The sequence below is a fragment of the Paramisgurnus dabryanus genome, chromosome 20 (genome assembly GCF_030506205.2).
Source record: "Paramisgurnus dabryanus chromosome 20, PD_genome_1.1, whole genome shotgun sequence".
Lineage (NCBI taxonomy): Eukaryota > Metazoa > Chordata > Actinopteri > Cypriniformes > Cobitidae > Paramisgurnus > Paramisgurnus dabryanus.
This window is the reverse complement of record NC_133356.1, coordinates 20,781,502-20,801,917: the sequence shown is the minus strand read 5'-3', so window position 1 is coordinate 20,801,917 and position 20,416 is coordinate 20,781,502. Positions and strand designations below refer to the sequence as shown.

At 36.7% G+C, this 20,416-nt stretch overlaps 2 protein-coding genes across 3 annotated transcripts in view; one reads left to right on the top strand and one right to left on the bottom strand.

Moving 5' to 3' along the window:
- The window catches only part of srbd1 (S1 RNA binding domain 1), a 65,977-nt gene extending 47,244 nt beyond the window's left edge, over positions 1-18,733 (bottom strand). The window contains exons 1-14 of the mRNA XM_065296974.1: positions 18,651-18,733; positions 18,091-18,181; positions 17,536-17,827; positions 17,013-17,258; positions 16,545-16,711; positions 16,305-16,422; positions 15,870-16,008; positions 14,573-14,669; positions 14,250-14,412; positions 10,619-10,722; positions 9,777-9,884; positions 9,479-9,636; positions 7,470-7,560; positions 7,266-7,373 (exon numbers count right to left, since the gene is read on the bottom strand). Coding sequence (XP_065153046.1) covers positions 7,266-7,373; positions 7,470-7,560; positions 9,479-9,636; positions 9,777-9,884; positions 10,619-10,722; positions 14,250-14,412; positions 14,573-14,669; positions 15,870-16,008; positions 16,305-16,422; positions 16,545-16,711; positions 17,013-17,258; positions 17,536-17,827; positions 18,091-18,158 — 1,859 coding nt within the window. The 5' untranslated portion in view covers positions 18,159-18,181; positions 18,651-18,733. The remainder of the gene's footprint in view (positions 1-7,265; positions 7,374-7,469; positions 7,561-9,478; positions 9,637-9,776; positions 9,885-10,618; positions 10,723-14,249; positions 14,413-14,572; positions 14,670-15,869; positions 16,009-16,304; positions 16,423-16,544; positions 16,712-17,012; positions 17,259-17,535; positions 17,828-18,090; positions 18,182-18,650) is intronic.
- Positions 18,734-18,984: 251 nt separating this feature from the next.
- LOC135787170 (lysophosphatidylserine lipase ABHD12-like) overlaps positions 18,985-20,416 on the top strand; it is a 48,909-nt gene continuing 47,477 nt past the window's right edge. Inside the window, exons 1-3 of one of the 2 annotated variants that reach the window (XM_065296969.2) lie at positions 18,985-19,213; positions 20,107-20,189; positions 20,292-20,385. In XM_065296969.2, the coding sequence (XP_065153041.1) occupies positions 19,119-19,213; positions 20,107-20,189; positions 20,292-20,385 (272 nt within the window). In that variant the 5' untranslated portion in view covers positions 18,985-19,118. The remainder of the gene's footprint in view (positions 19,214-20,106; positions 20,190-20,291; positions 20,386-20,416) is intronic. The other variant, XM_065296967.2, reaches the window with a different exon arrangement.

The window sequence follows — 20,416 nt, the reverse complement described above, 5'->3', positions numbered from 1 at the left end:
GGTTAGCTGTCCAGGCATGTGCATGAATTCAGTTGGGACAGTGTCAGCTTCCAGATCTCAAGAACCTAATCGACACCAAAACTATTTAAGAATATCCAGTTGCAACAAACGAAAGGAAATCATAAAAAAATGACATCTGATTTTCACTGTGGACTGTTTTTAACCATTTAAAACACCAGAGTGAAGCCAATAAAAAAGGATATGCCAGAGCTTTCCATATTATATCTGTATCACGGTTTCATATGAGGTTGTTCAGTTATATATGTAGAAATTGAATTGAGGTTTTAGTATTTTGATGTTGCTAGCTTTTTCTTCTGCTGTTTTCCAAGGGCTATAAACTATGAGCTATAATGGCCAAACACAAGTAAATGAGGCATGAAATGTGCAGCGTGGTAAAAACTTCACTGGTGGCAATTGCTTCCAGTCGTTCTGAAATCACAAGAGGCCATAAGATAGAAATTGACAGATGAGGATTTGGCATCTGGGTTTAAGGCAATGAAAACTTTCATGGGGCTGCTTGCTTGATCTCAAGGTTGGCTGACAAGGATCAATCGGCACGAGGCGGATTGAGAGTGACACTGCAATTTCCATATGCAATCTTCTGGAAACTTAATCATATGCAAAAAAAGCTGTGACTGCTCTGACAAATGTACAACATAGTAGGGCTGCTCGGTTATGGGAAAAATCATAATCATGATTGATTATTTAACATGATTACTGTCTATGACTTTGAAAACATGCATTTATTTACCCTTTTTATTAAAGGGGCACTCCACTTTTTTAAAAAAAATATTCTCATTTTCCAGCTCCCCTAGAGTTGAACATTTGATTTTTACCATTTTGGAATCCATTCAGCTGATATCCGGATATGGCGCTGGCACTTTTAGCATAGCTTAGCATAATCCATTGAATCTGATTAGACCATTAGCATCACGCTAAAAATAACCAAAGAGTTTCAACATTTTTCCTATTTAAAACTTGACTCTTCTGTAGTTACATTGTGTATTTAGACCAACAAGTTGTGATTTTCTAGGCAGATATGGCTAGGAACTATACTCTCATTCTGGCGTAACATCTAATCAGATTGTGCTAAGCTATGCTTAAAGTGGTAGCATCAGACCCGGAGATCAGCTGAATGGATTCCATAACAGTAAAAACCAAATGTTTAACTCTAGGAGAGCTGGAAAATGAGTATATTTTCAAACAAAGCGGAGTGTTCCTTTAAGTAGGTGTTGCTACACATGTCAAAGCAGTGGTGCCTTCGAAGTGCCTTACAAACACATCGGTCCAACAGCATGCAATTTATTTTTTAATCGCACAATAATTGTTTTACCTCGTTTATCTTGTTTTTGTAATTGTTTTAATAATTTTTTTTTATTGAAAATGAAAAGATTAATTGCACAGCTCTACAACATAGATGCTAATATCTCATAAAAATCTAAGACACCACATTGACATTAATAAAAAATGAATACATTATCATAATATTGTAATATAATTCAATATATATCAATCATATGTAATCAGTTTATATATATCAATATATTATACTGTAAAAAAATCAGTCAATTCAAATTACGAGCTCATGACAGCTGTTCATAAAGCCAGTGGTTCTGGATGTCCTCTGTGACATCTGCGGACATCTATCTCTCAGTAAGCCACTAGCCGAGGGCCTGTGACTGGCAAATATTCCTTCTCATTCCTTACTGTCCTGATCACCCTACCCAGTACCCTCCTCAGAGGCCAAACCACCCTGAATCCAAAACTCTAGTCATCCAACACCTTACAGCCACAAGTGATCTCACCTCACCAGAAGCAAACTGGAAAGAGCACAACACACTGGCACACACATTGGCATATGTGGTTAAAAAGGACATTCCATAGGTGCCATGTTTTTTATACTGAGCTAATCAAATTTTCTATCCCCTTCCCCTAAACTCTCACAAAAAAATGTGTTTGTTTGTTTAAGCCTTTTTGTTTATGACGACACTTCTTGTGTGTTCAGTTTATGAGGATGCACCATAGTTATCTCGTTATACCAGTACCATTATTTTTAAACAAGTTTGTGTGCTCACAAACCGCATAATCAAACACAACCTTGCGCACTTAAACATATATGTGTCTCTGTCTCTATTATCTAAAAACAAATAAAACAAAATTAATTTACACAATATTAAGTCGGAGCACTTTGTGAAGTTTAAAAAAATACTATTTGCCAACAGGGTAAAAAATACAACCATTTTTCTTTTAACTTAGTTTTAGTAGATAGTTTGGTTGAAAATTGGTTAGAATTTTTTTAAACATACAAAATGTTTTCATCTTAGGTTAACGTATCTTGTTTTAAATAGGATTTGTAATTGAATTTAATATCATTATCCAATTTTTTGACGGAAGTGGCGTTTAGGAGCTTTTGCATCTAAGCTCTTGTTTTATCCCCTACAACAAAACTAAATCATTTTCTTTTAAATGTAAACTGTCCAATCTAGTATTCTTGATTTTCTCATATATGTGGTACTTTCTTTCCTGTTACAACAGACATCAACTCTGATTTAAGCAACAGACACTGAATAAAACCAAAACGGATGGGAGAGTGAAGAAGAAAGCTTCTGTAATTCCTTCTCCGCCTGTAAACTGATTCTAATGACCAGAGACTGGCCGGCTGGTGGCACAGAGCCAGCCTGAGGGGAGGAGGGTGGCCACTGCTGCTGTCTTCAACCTTAAAAACAGACAGAGCTGTCCAATCAGTCTGTAGCCAAAGCTCAATATCAACATCACTGCCCTGACAGTCAGGAACACTACAGGCTCCTTCGTTAAGCAAGATACATGTCATCTCATCCTTCGGGGGAAAGAACCAAAGTCAGGGCCAAATTGTCGCAATGACCTGAGTAAAAGCAGCACCTTACTTTTGGGTTTCAAAAAAGAACCCTAAAGCAAGTTTAACACTTTAAGGCCAACATAACTATGATAAATCTATATCTGAGGCTGCGATGCTTTCTTTCAGCAGTGCTATGATACCAGGACAGCCAAGGTCATCTTTTATTGGGTCATTTTGGATTTGGTTCATGTTAGAGGCTTGGAGCATGTATTAGTCATGACGACAGGACCAGAGATAAAGAATACAGCGCACACACACAATCCTGATAAAACCCATGCAGAAAAGGCAGAGATGCTACTTCTCAATGAGTCTGATCATTGCATGCCCACCCCATTGTAAAGTCATTCAAGCTAAATATGTGTGACTGTACTTATTATTTAAGCAAACAAGAATGAAAGCAGTAATTATAGTAGGGTCATGCAATAACTTGCTAAATAGTGCAATATACAATGTGTGATACGATAATACTTTAAGGTCTAATTATATAAATTCTATCCATAAATTATAGGTAACACTTTCTATGAAGCCCATGCTTATAATGAATTACAGCCCCGTTTATAATTGTGTATAGGTAATTATAACTATTCTATAAACATATTTATAAAGACACCACAACCCAATAATAAGAACAATTGTATTTAGATTTATAATATTTTTATTACTACTTATAAGTGATGCATTTTATTTTTCAATGTGCATGCCCATAATACATTATACACTGATTTGTAATATATTTTTATTTATTTACTTTATTATCGTATACTTCCATGAGTGTATTTTTAAAGACGCAGCCTGCTTTGTTATAATGTCGTTATATTATAGTTACGATTTATTAGTAATGCAGATTTGGTTATTTGTCAAATAACTGAATTGTTTTATATTGTTGTTATAACCATGTATTGTGAGTCATAGTAGAGTTATTTTTAACCTTTATAAATGCATTATTGATGGCTTTAAGTAAAGTGAAATCATACAATACATTTAATTAAATCATGAAGATGTTCGTTAAAAAAAATGTATGTTGTTGTGTTTAACTTGTATTTAAACTGCAACTTTTTGTATTAACAGAATTTCTGTATATTTATTTTCATAACTTGAAATATTATTAATGAATAACATTCATTTGTAGTTAACATTTGTATTCTACGCTTTAATTTAACTTAAAGCCATCAATAATTTATATAGGTTAATAACTGTATTATGGATGAAATCATCAATCTCTTTACTATATGCATCAACATCTAGTTATGATGTTACATCCATATTTGTGATATTTTGGTATGTTGCAGCCCTAGAAAGCAATAGTTAGCCATGGTAGAATACAGTGAATATATTTGATTAGACATTACTGATAAAAGTTCAGAGAAAGGACAACCCTTCATCACTCATGTAAGCCGGTCATACAGGGCAGGTGATGAGAACTACACCACATCTGCATGGATGTGATTCTTCTTAATATGGCAGAAGTGACAAACAAGATATGTCAATAACGGACAATAAATTTGCCATATTTTTTAAAACGTTTGCAAGCAGATTTTAAAGGAATGTATGCCTGCCAATAATATTAATAACAGTACTGTATTATTGTACTATACAATCATTTTTGTATATTAGTTGAAAATACGAATATTACTCCTCAAAATGCAAATATTTCACTTTTCACTTCTTTGTGAATCAAAATGGTAACTTAAAAGGTTAAAAGATAGATTTCCTTAATAGAATACCATAACAAAAAAAAGTATAATTACATCATCAATAGCCTGGTGATGATCTACAAAAACAAACAGGAAGAAAATGTATATATCCCAATCTTTTGCAAATAAAAACCTCATAAACTCAACAGGCCCTTGGTTTAAAAGAGGAGCACCAGGTCACTGAGAGCGTCGCGGCTCATCCCGCAGGCTCATTAACGCACACAGCCAGCCTGTCATTCCAAAGCAGCAGTCAGGCGAAAGAAAGAAAAAAGCGGGCTAGCGGGGACGTTGGGACAGAAGTATGGGAGAATGGGGATGATGGGTCGGGGCAAGAGATGATGTTTTATTTCTGAACATGCTGAAGGCTGCGGAGACAGATAGCAGATGGTGTAAATGAAGCAGCTGGTTTAATTGACTGGCTGCATACAGAGTTCAGTGTAGAGATGAAGTTTCAAAGGGGAATAATGTGCTTAAGTAACACTCTGGTCCAAGTGCATATGTCCTAGCACACACAGGAATGACTGGCATATAGGTCAGCTTTAGATCAAACAGCAAGACCAAATGCTTCTTGTGACTTGGGACAGTCAAGAAAGAAACACACTTCAATTACTCTAACAATTACTTTCTAAGAGTGTGTTATTGTACTATACAATCATTTTTGTATCAGTTGTTTGACCCATAGACTGTATAAAACATGGATGTAGTGTCCGTGACATCAACCGTAGGTTTCTGAAGAGCATTTTTAGAGCCAAAAGTGGGCAAAGCCGGTCATCGCCATCTTGGCAAACACGTCATCGCCAAAATGGCCAAATAGGCGGAATGTGGGTGGAGCTGAACAGACAGCAGCGGCAATCCACCTATCACTCAAGCAGCCACCCCCTTAATTATGCAGAAGTTTAAGGCTTATAATATAACTTTAAAGAATGAGTTAAAACAAATTCACCCCCTCACAGTTGTCATGAAGGGCAAAATAAGCTGTACAGACCAAAAAACTTTTGTACCAGGCTGTAAACATATTACTTTCTGCTGTTAAGTTGGGCATTTTAACATGGGGGTCTATCGAGATTGACTCCCTTTTGGAGCCAGCCCCTAGTGGCCCATCAATGAGTTGCAGTTTAAGTCACTTCAGTGTTGGCTTCATCAGAGAGATCACGCGGTTGCCCCTCGGTCTGACCAAGTTTTTGCAATTAAACAGTTGGAAGATGTCCTGCAGAATATGAGACTCATCCAGCAATAAAGGTATTGAATTTGGTCATGATCTGCTTATGTTGGGTTCCTGTAGCTCAGTTGGTAGAGCATTGAATTAGGTCAGGACTTCGATTCCCAGGAAACACAGAAATTGATTAAATGTATAGTTGAATGCACTGTTAGTCGCATTGGATAAAAGTATCTGCCAAATGTAATGCATGAATGTAAATGCTGTTCGAAACCTATATTACTTTCTTCTGTGGAAGACAGTAGAAGAGAAATTCTGAAGAAGGCAGACTTCTGCTCTTTTTCCATGCAATAAAAGTGAACAGTGACTGTGGCTGTCATTCAATAACATTCAGTTAGAAGGAAAAAGTTGAAGTTGAATATGACTGCATTTTCCTTTGTAGATGAATGGTTCTTTTAATAATAAGCATTTAGTGAACTTCAAATATGTTATCTTAACTAAAATTCAAAAGCCCATGGAAGTTATATGATAGTGACTGGAACGATACCAAGATTACACTCTGAATCTGTAATATGTGAAATGCTTCAAATGCTTTCATACCCAAAGTTTACTTAAAACTGCATTTCTTGTTTAAAAATTTCACCCAAGTAAAGCTAAAAAAAAGTGCAATTCTCCACTTTGAGGACCATTTAAGCGTGCAATTTGATCCATGTCATTTATTTCAACTAGCACTTGGCTTCTATAAATACCTGTCTGTGACTACCAGGACAAAGTTCAAATGTGTCAGCACCCTAAACCAGACAGAGTACATGTTGCACTGCCTATGCAGATATCTTCCACATTCGTTTTAGAATGGAGGTTGAAATGGATCCACTTGTGGAGCACCATGAATGTCAATTTTGACGCATCATGCTTTGCTGAGAATTACTGAGGCAGACCTGGCAACCTATCTGAGCTGCAGTGAGGGATGCGGAGAGCTGTAATGAAAACCGCCATCAATGTACGCCATAAACGGCCACTTCAGAGCGGTTCTGGGCTTCTCTCCAGTCAGAACCAAAAGTCAACAAACACGAGTCTAGCTAGATGGAGGGAGAGACAATCCCAGATCGAGCCTTTATTTGGCTTGGATGTGAACATGTCGGCCTGGTTTGGTTTGAAGGACGGTGAGAAATATTTGTTTTTAATTAGAGACAGTCAAACAAGGTCCAGATACCATTTAAAACCCGCAAGAGTAACACATTCCAGACCGGCACCATTTCCTGTCCTCCTCCTCCTGACAGTTGCTATTTTCTCTCATAGGAGAGTTTATTGATGAAACGCTTTCAAATTTCAAGCTGTAATTACACTAACACTGTAAATGAGGCTGATGTGACCTCAAAGAAACAGAGGTAAACCCATGCTTCGATTAAAATAAGACTTTATCTGCAATCATCATCATCACAGCATAGCTGCTTTTAGATAACCAATAGAAGTAGAGGAACAGCAACAATACAACTGTTCACATTGGTCTGTTTAAAAAAAAAAAATAAGTAAGTCATACCAGTAGGAAACATCAAGAGGGTGGAAGAAGCGCTGTTTAATAAGGTCAGTAAAGAAGGCCTCAGTCTCTCTGCATGCTTTGCCATTTCCTATGACAACGGTCTGGCAGCTGCAAGAAAAAAAAAAACATAAAGTTACTCAAAGATCTTCCTGGGTGCCACAAACATACTCATGTAACCCTGTATCATCACTCTTAGCGTAATACCCATGTTTAAGCATAAGATGGCGCAGTTTTCCCGCCTCTCTTTGTCTAGCAGAGCCATGCAGGTAAACCACATCTGTTTGAAGTATCTGACCTGAAAAAAGCATAAAAACTCATAGCACAGAGCAAAAACATCTTAATATTGGATATATTAGAAATAGAAATATAACTTATTGACGACACAAAATTCGATTAAAATAACCAATATTCCTCTGATGTCTTTTTTGAGATACATAAAGCTGAATATTATGTCAATAAGTTGATTTCCTTTTATCTTTTTTGGATAAAGCCTCTGCTAAATAAATTCATTAAAATGTAAATAAATGTCCATAAAGGGATAGTTCAACCAAAAATGAAAATAATGTCATTCTCTACCTCATCCGTTCATCTTGGAACACAGTTTAAGATTTCTATTTAAGAAGTTTTCTATTTAGTCCGAGAAGTTGTTGACCCTTCATTGAAAATCTATGTTGGTAGCCTGTCCATGTCCAGAAAGGTAATAAAAACATCATTAAAGTAGTCCATGTGACATCAGTGGGTCAGTTGAAATGTGTTGAAGCATTGAAAATACATTTTGGTCCAAAAGTAGCAAAAATTACGACTTTATTCAGCATTTTTTTCTCTTCCACGTCTGTTGTGAAGCGCATGTGCTTGACTAAAGTCACGTGACTGCAGTGACGCGGATGATGTACGGCTGACGTGTTATTTGGTGCGCCCCAGCTGTTTTTTGTTTGTGTGTTTTTTTTGTGCGCCCGGGCTTCGTTTACAGTCTGAGGGAGACGCAAGCTGTAAGTTTAAAAAAAAAAATTCGCAAACATGTCTAAGGAAAACGTGTCATCCGCGTCACTGCAGTCACGTGACCTTAGTCTCGCGCATGCACTTCACAACAGACGCGGAAGAAAAGACAATGCTGAAAAAAGTCATAATTTTTGTTATTTTTGGACCAAAATGTATTTTCGATGCTTCAACACATTCTAACAGACCCACTGATGTCACATGGACTACTTTGATGATGTTTTTATTACCTTTCTGGACATGGACAGTAAACCGTACGTAGATTTTCAATGAAGAGTCAACAAGCTCTCAGACTAAATATAAAACATCTTAAACTGTGTTCGGAACATGAACGGAGGTCTTACGTGTTTGGAACGACATGAGGGTGAGTCATTAATGACATTATTTTCATTTTTGGGTAAACTATCCCTTTAACAAGCAATAGACTAAAATCTATGCTATAGGCTGATTAATCTATCCTGACACTTTTAAATAGAATGGGGCATATTATCTGTGCATTTTGAGTAAATAAATATTGTACAAAAGTTTTTATTTAAATTTAGCAATCTTATCTTTAATCATATTATTTCATGCAAATATCTGCTGTCTGGCTACTGATATTGTCAACCACTGCACTCAACATCTTATTCACTCTTAGACAACACAGAAGGCATTTTTGTCAGCCTAAGAGAGGCAGTCTAATCGCAATGGACACCTCAAGAGCCCGGCAGGTCATGTGAATCTACATCCACAGACCTGTCACAGTCAAGCTGGGTATGCGTGTACGTGTGGTGCTGCCGCAGGGCCGAAGACAAAACACGGCAATGCCACCTGACACACACCCGCCAGGCCGATCAGTCGCCTGGACACAGGGCGGACACAGGGCACACACAGGCCGCAGCATGCAGCTCCACCCACTGAGAGCATACAGTGAGCTTTCTCATCACACTTGCCAATCAAACTCTTTTTTACCAACTTTAACATTTTGTAGTGATTAAAAAGTCCATGATGCCAGTGCTGGTGAATTTCAATATTAGTTTCAATATCAGAAGATTAGCTCTATTTTTCCACATCAACTATTTGGTAGATGTTCCTTCTTCCAAACGTATAAAACCAAGTAATATTCCTCTGTGACTGTTTTTAGTTTTAAATACTGTTATACGTTTCTTATTTAAATTATTATTATTCAATGATTATTATTTGTTCCTTAAAAAAATAAGTAAGCTAGGTGTTCTTACTGGTGGGGGAAAGGATGGACAGTTTACAGCCGTGATGAAATCCTGGGTCCACTCCCATGATGACCCTCCCTCGCACAGGACACATGAGAAGACGCTGACGTAGATTACGAACAAACATTGCGATAGATTCTTTTTCCGCACTCGCGGTCAACTTCGTTCTAGGACAGAAAACAAAATAGGACTCAAGCAGAAGCAAAGGTTAAAGAGAGCGTGAAAGAGAATGGTTGATCTTTGTAGACTATGCATATTAAAGGCTGCTTAGAAAAAAATTAAGGTTTCCTGTCAGGTGAGAACAAACCTGTAGCCTCGGCTAAGAAAAGGCATTATGAGTCTTTTGTAGGAATCCTCAGCAGCATTCCTCAAAACCGTCATCAGTTCTGGCTGGGCAAATCCTTGTGGCTTCCACCTGCAAACCACACCACAGAGAGTTAACACACTCATAACCCCCTTAAAAAAATTATTACTTATTTTTTGAAACTGGGATTGTGTAATGTACACAAATAATTAGCTATAGGTTTTAACGTTTCAAAGAGAAAATCAGCTGCTTTTATAATTTTTTTTTAAAAAACATTACTTTATTAATATTTGTGTGCATGTCATTTAAATCCTACAATATGACATATTTTATACAGATTAAATTACAAAACAATTATGGCAGGTCGATACATTAATAAAATAAAAAATCAATTGTATCAAACATAATTACCATCAAAATTGACAATTATTAAAATCCTTCATATTATTTTAGATGTTGTTTCTCACTTAATAACACTGTTATAATAATACTAATGTTAATATTATATGTGTGACCCTATCATCAAAGCATCAAAGTTTGATTTCAATCTTTGACATGGCCTTACTCAGTCAATATAACAAAGATATCAAGATTATATTTACACAGAATGTTCTTTACAATATGTAGGATGATTTTCTGTAGAAAACAGTAAATAAATAAAAAATACTGAACTCTGGGGCATGATGGGAAGCAGCAATAACACTATAAAAACCTGAAGCTGACATCATTCACACCTTGCCACCACCCATCAAACAGACAACAGAATAAAGCCCAACACAAGAATGAGAGGAAGATGATGAGGTGCGTGCATTTGAATGTTGTGTTGGGGGCGGCGGCGTGCTGACCTGACGTTGATGCACCACCTACAGAACTCATTCTTCACCCAGTCGGGGATGTTGACCTTCACTGTCAGAATCTTCAGATTCTCCCCACGGTTAATGGCTAACGTCTGAAACGAGAGAGTAACCTGTAGAGACAGCCGACACAAGGCGAGGCACGGCAGCGTGCCGTCAGTGCCACCCCCTCCCGTTCTCTCCTAAAACAGGGCAGGGTGCTTCAACACACTTTTGTCTCACTGAAAAGCCTCTCTCAGTTTCTCCTACCGGCCCTTTAAGGAAAAGTGACATGCTGTGAAGCAAATAGTTTTAAGTATCTGACCTTTTTCTGAGGAAAAGCTTTTGAAAGGAAGCAAGAGGAATGACCTGCCAATCTGGACTCGAAGCGGAAGAACTGAGCTAAAAACACCAGTAACCCCCTATGCAAGCACACACTCACCCCTGCACTACACAGCAGCAAGCAACCCCCTGTATACGGCTCAACAGCTGATGGCCTGATAAAGATGTAAATTAATGCAGCCAGAAATATGATGAAAATTATATTTTACTATTTTGGCATCCCCCCTAAGGCGACTGGGGCTTTCTCATGCAAGGCTCATCACATTTAAAGTTTTGCTATAGATGAGGAAAATGTCAAATAAATATCCAACTTTTCTTTTTACACCGATTCGAGTAGTTGTGTTAATCATATTCTTTAATCGTGTTATACATTGAGAGGAAACGTAAGAAAAGGTGCAGCTGTCTTTAAAAAAAAAACACACAAAGGTGATCTGTAGGTTATAAATATATAGGACACATAACCTTACAACTGCCTCAAAAAAACAACAACACCCACAACACAGATATCAGACAACATACAACATTTGTGTGTGTATCACAAACACATAAACAGACCAAAAGAGTTTTAATAAAATAAATTAAGCATAAATTGTCACCAAAAACTTTAAATGGATCCAAAAAATGGTTGAATTTTAAAATGCCATTATTCAGGTTAAGTGTCATATTTCAAACACAATCAGCCTCAACCCTTTCATGCCAATCCAGGACATGAGATTTTAAAACAGAGATGGAAAGAAATGGGGAAAAGTTTAGTCTAAATATTCAACATATCATGTTCCTCAATAACAATGAAATCATAATTGGAAAAATATGAGGAATGTAAGCGACAGAAATGAATATTATTCCAAAGACTGGGCTATTCCGAATCAATATTTTTTCTCCAAATAAAGGCAAGGCCATCACCACAGAACGGAGCAATAGAGGATGGCCAATACAAAAACAAAAAGAAAGGATGAACTTTTCACTTCCTATCCCTGCATGTACAGAAAAACAAACATACACAACATGGGGCTTAAAATACACCAACGTGTATTTCTATACAAAATAAACAAGATCTTATGCTTTAGTGAAAGCTGCTTTGTTTTGTAAAAAACTCTAATAGTTTAGCAATGATAATAGTGTAGTACAGCTCAAACAAACAAGGAGCTGCATATCATTTAGTGTAAAAACGAAATTTCTTTTTTTTTCTAGCATGTGTGCTGGTAGAAGAAACAATTTATGCAATTCATATTTGTCTTCTTATATCAAACAAATAAAACCCAATGTTTGGCGCCTTTTAAACAATAACAAAAAGTTTCTCAACATGTTAACATTTTCAAATAAGAGTGGTTTATTTAACAATATGACCTCTAGTATCACTATGCTGCATAATCGCATAATCGATTGGTTTTTAATGTTGCATAGCAAATTTTGAATCTTAATAGTTTATTGAAATACTGATTAAACAAGAATGTGAAATATTACATAATAGTGTGCCTAATGCGTGATCTGGTCACTACCTTAAATATTAAATCCCTTAAATCTCCTTTTCAATAGTTTAGTTGCAACCAAGTCTAAGACAAAATAGATATAGCAAACTTTAAACGCACGTAAGAAATCAAATCGATATCGATTTCAAGTAGTCTAGTGAATCTTTTAATCTTTTCATGCTGAAAGAAAAATATTTTTCAACATTCAGCCACATCACTACTACAGAGTTTGATCTAATACGCATCTTAGTCAAATATACAAGTTCTGTCTAATTTGTACACAAAGCATCAATGTAACCTCTGTTAATGAAGGGACCTCTAAGATCAGCGAAACCTTTCACAACCCCTTCACCTCTACGATACCAATGAGTGAAACCCGCTCGAGCACCCACACACTCACACACATACACATCTGTCCTTAATGCACTCTCGCAACTGATGTGTTAAATTAAACAAGCAAGAACGTGTGTATACACATGCCTCCTGTCAAAATACATTTCACACTCTTCCTCGGCAAAACCACGAAAAGGTTCATTTTAGCCGGAGTGTGACAGCTCGCAGGTCACGGCAAACTCAAATTAACACTCACTGACAATTCACGTCAGCAGATTAACAACGGCTAAACTGTATGCTTCACAGGAGATCTCTCGACCGCACGCTCGCTCGCTGATTCCGGCTTTGTCTCTCGCCCTCGCGCCGTACCCCCCACCCTTTTCACGGAGCCCATGAGCGGCTGTCATCATGAAGCAGTGATTGTCAATCCCAGCCTTTAATCCACAGCCATGCGGAGACGGACGTGTCACATATGTTAAGAGGGGGAGATAGGGAATGACTGGAGGACAGGGAAGGGGTTGAGAGAGATGGATAGAGGGAGAAAATGATGACAGAGTTAGTGTGACATGTGGCCGCAACCGGCTCTGAGTAAGCGGGTACCCGTGAGTGAGAGGGGGAGGGACAATAATGACACAAAGACGTACGGTTAAACATCAATGACAGAAGACCTATAAAGAGTGACATAATGTGGCACAACACTGTCATTGTGTATGTATGTACATATACAGCACGTCTTATCATAAAGTTATCATTGCTTTCCCTCAAAAGTTTAGTATGGAGTCATTTAAAAACAGTGTAATCATTTTACAGAAATATGCAAATTCGTAATATCGCAATTTTTTTACAGATGTATGTAGATTATAGTTCTGAACAACCTGGGCTTTTTCTCAATTGACTTTATAACCTACAGTATTTTGCTGGGATGCCCTAAGTAGTGAAGTAGATCCAGTGCATTCTGGGAATGTGTCGCCAGCATTGCCTTCATATTAGATCCAATGCAAAATAATTTAAAAGTTTAAAATAAAACTGTAAGCAATTAAATTAAAAAAATTATATAAAATTATATTTGTACCTATTTGCAAGAACTTAGCAGTTTTGACCATAGGGTAAGAACATACACTTAAAAAACACTCTGCGTCAAAAAGAGAAACTCAGCCGCTGGATTAAACTAACCCAGAAAATGTTTATATTTCATAGATTAAATTACAACCCAACGGGTTGGGTTCATCCCTCTTTGACCTAACACTGTTGAAAATAACTTTTTTTTAGAGTGTAAACATACACTATAGAGTAATGTTATTATAACCGACATTCATACATTTACATCAAAAAGGATAACACAGTTAAGGAAAGATTAACATACATAATGACAACACAACTTACACTGCATTATATTTAAATCTCTTTTAAAAGACATCATATAAAACACAAAGGTTAGCGATTTTAAGTATGTCGTCCACAAAATTCTGGCCTTTGACTCACAATAAGAATGACCATACCTGATGATGCTGGATTTGCTGGACGTTGCAGGTAAAGTCACTATACAGGCTGAACTTGGCAATGTCCTTTGGTTTACTCTTCTGATTTCCCTGCTGCTCCTGCTGTTCTTTAAGGGCTGTTTTAGACACTGAGGAGTGAATGGTCACCATCGCCCTGTCGCACCTGAGACAAGAACATACACGGAAAGTCAAACAAGTCAAACGCATGGAGAGATGTGTGTATATAATGGTAAAAGAAACAGATTATTCAATTATTAGACCGAAAGAGGATATATAGAGACTATGGAAAAATAGTAAAGTTGATAAAACCATCAGCGCCTCACAGTGATTGGACATATGTGAGTGTCTCTTTGTCTTTAGAAATCATATCTGCCAGGATCTCCTGCACACCTGTGGCCACCTCCTCCAGAGTAGATAAACCTTTAAACATACAGCAAGAGAAAGGACTGAAATGTAACAAGACAACACTGAAAGAAAATATTAGAACAACACTTTCTCTGGGCCAAAATGTGGAACTGGTATTATGGGTTTATATAGATATTCATTTTAACACAGATATTAATAGCTGATAAATTACAGAGACATTGTATCAAGACTTTATATGAGGTCCAAAAGCCTGAGACTACATTGAAATGATGGGATTTAAACTTTCTAAAAACCTGGAAAAATACAGATAAAAAGTGTAAACAAAGGAATGAAAAAAAATCATAATATTCAAGATTTTGTGCTATTTGTATATCACTAAGGGTCACAAAGGGTTAATTTTCTTCTACAATTCAAATTTTCAGTCATTATTATACTAACTATTATAGAATTTGTTTAATTAAATAATAAAAAAATATGTACATGTACTTTTCTATGGGCCTGGACAACATACTACAACAATCTATGGACTTTTTATCATATTTTAAAGATATTTGCTATTTGCATGTGTGTAAATAACCAAGCTATAATAATGTAATTTTAGGTGCCTGCATTTTCGCCATTTAAGTGGCATTTGACAATTAAACAAATATCCATCAAGTGTCTCTATGAACACTGAGTACAGACTCGAAATTATAAAATCATTAGAAACATGGCATTTAAAACTTGTTTGTTTTCAACACCATGCCAGCTTCTATGGCTAATTCCATTAGATGCCACACTGCTGTGGCACCTCATGTCAACCTACTACTACATGCATCAGCAAAAACAAAAGCACTTTGCTGCCCTCTACTGACCAAATATCTGGGTGTTGCTGTTTTTCACAAAAATTAAGATGGAAAAGATCTGGGAAAGGACAAAATAATACATCAAATTGAATAAAAATAGTCATACTAATAACAATGGTCCTGTGGCAATTAACCTGTTTTAAGTTGTGATGAAATGTCTAATATGAAATGTTACATGAATGTACTAGTAAGTATTTTAAGAATATTCCAGTTGGGAAGGTGATGAAGTATGAATACCCAGTTTTTATATAAACCTAGATAAAAAAAATCTAATTTAAAATAGTTAAAATATCGTTACCAACGCAAAAAATTATCACAGCCATTTATAATTATTTACATATTATTTAGATATAACAGGGTTGCTGCTTCCTATTATTAGTGTGTGTAGGGGTTTTCAAAGGAGTAGTACCCTTTTTGTTGGGCTGGATCCAGGATTGCAGGTTCAGTGTCTGGGGTGACTGAAGCAAAGCTAGTGCAACAGGTTCCAATCCCAGCTCCTTAGCTCGCCGGGCCTTGGACAACTTACTGCCCTTTTTATAGGGAGCATACTAAAGAAAACACAGCAGTGCAAGCTATTGATAGATCATAAACAGTCAATAACTCATTAAAGCTCATCAGTTTTACAGTAATAATCAGGTTCAGACAAAATCTGGGAGTTTAGTAGAATTTTCTCCTTGGATTTTAAGAGAATCTTGCAGAAGGGATTTAAACGTTTTAAATGAAGGCAATGTAACTTTGTGAATGACTTTGACATCTAAGGAAATCGGCAGAGCACACGGCACAGATTCAATGTGGGCCTGGTAATACTAGTGTTTTTATTTTTTATTTCTTGTTCTGTACTCACCACATGGTCTATTTCATCAGCTGCTGTACAGTTCTTCAGAGCCTTTTCCAGCTCTGAAGTAAGAATTCCTTCTTTCTTCAGTGTTTGAGCAATGGTCTTGCTCTTCTTTGCCACTGACCTAGGTACATACAATGTCATACAAATATATAACACTTAACTTAACCAAGCACATTTCCTAAAATATGAAATCGTCAACGGATAGTAGATCAGTGCCCCTCCTTCACCTCCTTTTTGTCTTACCGTAACTCTTCAAGAACTAGTTGCACGTCTCGAACAGCATCTGCATCCATATGGTTGATCAACTCTTTCCTATAGCGCACCATGAAAGGAACAGTGTTATCCTCCTGCAACAGTTGTGCAATGTTTGCACACACCCACTGCTCAACACCCGTCTTTTGAGCGAGAACCTACGTAGGAACACATAACTGGTACATTAAAGAGGAGTAAACATGCGTAACAAACACAAGTAAGGTTTTTAGTATATTTATCATCTTAAAGAGGTTTATTTTGTGCTGAATGTACACTATACAGCTTATTACACTGATACTTTAAAAATGCTGAAAATGGATATGCAGTTTACATCTTTACAACACAAATACAGATAATCACAATGATTGAAACACAATGACAAATACAAAGATTAACACTGTATAGATATTTCGTCTAACACTAGCACTGCAGTCTGAGATGGCACCTATAATAACCCACCTGAATGGGATCCCAACTCATCTGCAGGTCTTCCGAACAGGAATTTCCTGATTTGAGTTTAACTGGTCTTCCTTGGGATGCATCTGTCCTCTGCTTCTTCTGAGCAGGTTCATCAAAGGTGAAGTCTTCTGGTTCCTCTTTTTTTACCTTGGAAGGACGTCGGCTAGACGACGTTCCCTCACCAGGCATATCTCCTGGGACTGCTGAATTATTACTGAACTCACTGTTCAAGTTGATGGATAGCCTCTAAAGCAAAGCAAGAGGTTGAAATCCATTATGTGCGCTACATAGACAAATTCTTTGAAGCAGCTGGGCCTGATATATCTCTCTTTTGCTTTAATGACAGCATGCACTTGCTTCTCAAGTTTGAGGAGAAACAGACAGTACTGCTAGGCACATTTTAATGACATGGGCATGTGTTGCTTTAATTATGTATTAAACATCTCATAATGAGAAAGTAGCATGAAAGTCAGATAAAATGTTGTTGGCATGGAAAAAACTGGCACAAAAATGAATAACATACCTCGTCTTTAACTGTCATGAGTTGCTGTGATGTTGGCTTTGGTACATCGGTCTCCTCAGGTTGTCGCTCTGTACTAAGCTTCTCCTTTTTAGCTTTAGTAGTCCGTACTGCTCTCGGCTTCCTCTCTGCTTTAGGTTTTGGCTCTTTGGGTTTGGCGACCCTCTTTGTGACTTTTTTCGTATCAGCCGTTCCATCTTTCAACTTCTGGCGTCCACCTTTTATTTTGCCATCATTTAAGTCTGGTAACCATTCGTCTAACTCTTCACTTTCATCTTTGATATGACTGGGTGTTCTGTAACAGGGTGACATTTTTAATTCATCCAGCACACAGACAAAATATAAAACAGGACTCAGGAGGCAGTAATTTTACACTATTTTTTACTTTATTTATATGAGGACATCTTATTTTTTGTTTGTTGAAGTAAATGTTATACCATTTTGCATAAGTGTGAATCACATTACTGAGGGACAATTCATGTTTACATTATATCAAATATGTGGTTACTCTTATAAAAATGATGTTGGAGAAAGCAAGCAAGTAAAGTTAAAACTCACATGTCTTCAGAGTCATCATCTGTCGACTCCTCTTTATACACCTTCGTTGTTCTTGTTCTTCGAAGCATCTTTGCGTGGAGGACAACACATTCTGGTAAAATGCAATGAAAAACAGTAGGTATCTAACCAGAAGTGCATAAGGCAATAGTATATATGTGCATGTGAAACTAAAGACTATTTTATGGAGTGCATATTTATGAAGAGAAGAGTGCAAGAGATGCAGAGAAGGTAAATTCAATGTACATAGATGAGTACAGAAGACGCATCATATAATGTTGTCTAGAGACCTAATTTTGGTATACCTTCTGTAACGTTACATATATTTAGCTGGTGTTAGTTCAAAACAAAATCAAATATAAAAATCATTCAATTAGCTGAATGTTTAATGTTAGGCTAGAAATCATCAGGGGCTAATTCTCCAGTGCCTCAAGTCATTTTGAATTTAGCGCGCAAGCAAGTACCTATCATTTGTTTGGTCTTACAATCTATACAACCTAATACACGAAGAGCAATACGCCAGAGAGATGTTCACCTATAAATGTCAAACTGTTTAAACTTACAATGTTCATCTGACAGGCATCAAATTATCCTCAGTTTCACGACCGATAGAAAAACTACATGATGGTTTATTTCCTCGTCGACGTCAACAGCAGGAAGTGACGTGATTTTGGAGCTCGAAATATATAATAAAAGCTCACATACATATTTTTTATATGTAGTTTATTTATTATATTATATTTGTTCGTAGTTTTCTTTTTAATTACTTTTTAGATAGCTGATATATTAAATAAAGCAAAGTGAAAGCAGTGCACATTCAAAACACGCCAAAGTGACAACCCAAAACTTGGAGGAAACCCTGTTTTTTGCCTAATGTTAAGATGCATGCATAAGTCCATGCCCTTTAAACTTTACACCCATCCGCTTGCGTGAGTTACACAGTTTGTTAAATTGTTGCCAGGTTGTGTAGAGGTAGAGAGTGTTCACTGGTTTGACCGCAGTGTGTAGTAGGGAGTGTTAATATCCTCAAAATGAAGAGAAGAGTTGATCACACTGAAAGTAAAGTTGCATCTGCAGGAGAATCGCAACGCGCTGGTCGTCATAAGGACTCAAATGTACAGTCAAGGTAACATTTGTTGCACAAATTAAGAATAGGTTATTTTACTGCGGTCAGCCGCAGTTTGAAAAAACACAGTCTTCTTTTTTTTTAAACACGATCTGTCAAGCCAATCGCGATATATACTTTTCATGGCGCGCCTAATGTGTTAATTACGGTCGTTTCTCGGCACGCCGCTTTTAAAGCTTTATTTGTTATTTCACCCGTGAAACTTGTGTTTAAAGGCCTTAAAAACATAATTTGTAATTAATAGAAAAAATATTGTAGATAAGTGGAGTAATTACTTATTTATAACACAACATTATTCAAAATGCGAACTGAAAGTACGTCACTCAATAACGATAATTTCACAAATTAAAAGCAAAACAAATTGACATTCTTGGGGCAAGACAAGATACACCCTTATGTCAAGTGAATAGATAAAGCGAGATAAGCTTTAAAAGCAGGGTGCCTGAATTACTGTAAACTACATAGTAGCTGAAACTGATACGGGACGGGTTTCAACCGCGTTTATAAACACCGCGACTGGCTTGCTTGCAAGCCATTGGACTTTACTCTCATATAAAGCTAATGACAACAATAACAAGCCGTCTATGAAGCAGTGATGCGATAAGCATAAGACTAAAATGTCGTTTGTTGTAAACAGATTAATGTTGTAGAACTGAAATGAAGAACTGAAAAATTTGTGTTATAAATTTGAGTAAATAAGAATAATACTTAATTTATATATCAAGGGCTCTAGATATTATTGCAGAAATGATTGCTTGGTAGTTGCAATGTAACATAATTTTCATGGGAACGCAAAGCAGGCCTATATTTAATGATAATAATAAATAACCTTCCGTTATTAGACCTTGACACAACATTTTATACCCAGTTTCTTATGCTCTTCTTCACCTTAGATCACAGGGGTTGGTGTGGGTTAAAGTTGGATTTCTTGTACTCTGCGTACTGACAATACCATTTCTTCTGCAATTCTTCACTGGTATTACACAACCTTTCTATTCCAAATGAATATTGGTGTGTTATGAAGCAAATCTCTTATAGTTTTGTGATGTTTCATAAATTTAAGTGTGTATTTTTCCAGATTCTGTTGACCTCAGCCGACCTTCAGATGTAGGTCTCAATTATACTATAAATTTCTACCTAGAACCTGAGGCAGGGGTGAGGGTGGGCGTGTGGTTAGTTTTGAAACACCCACATACACACACA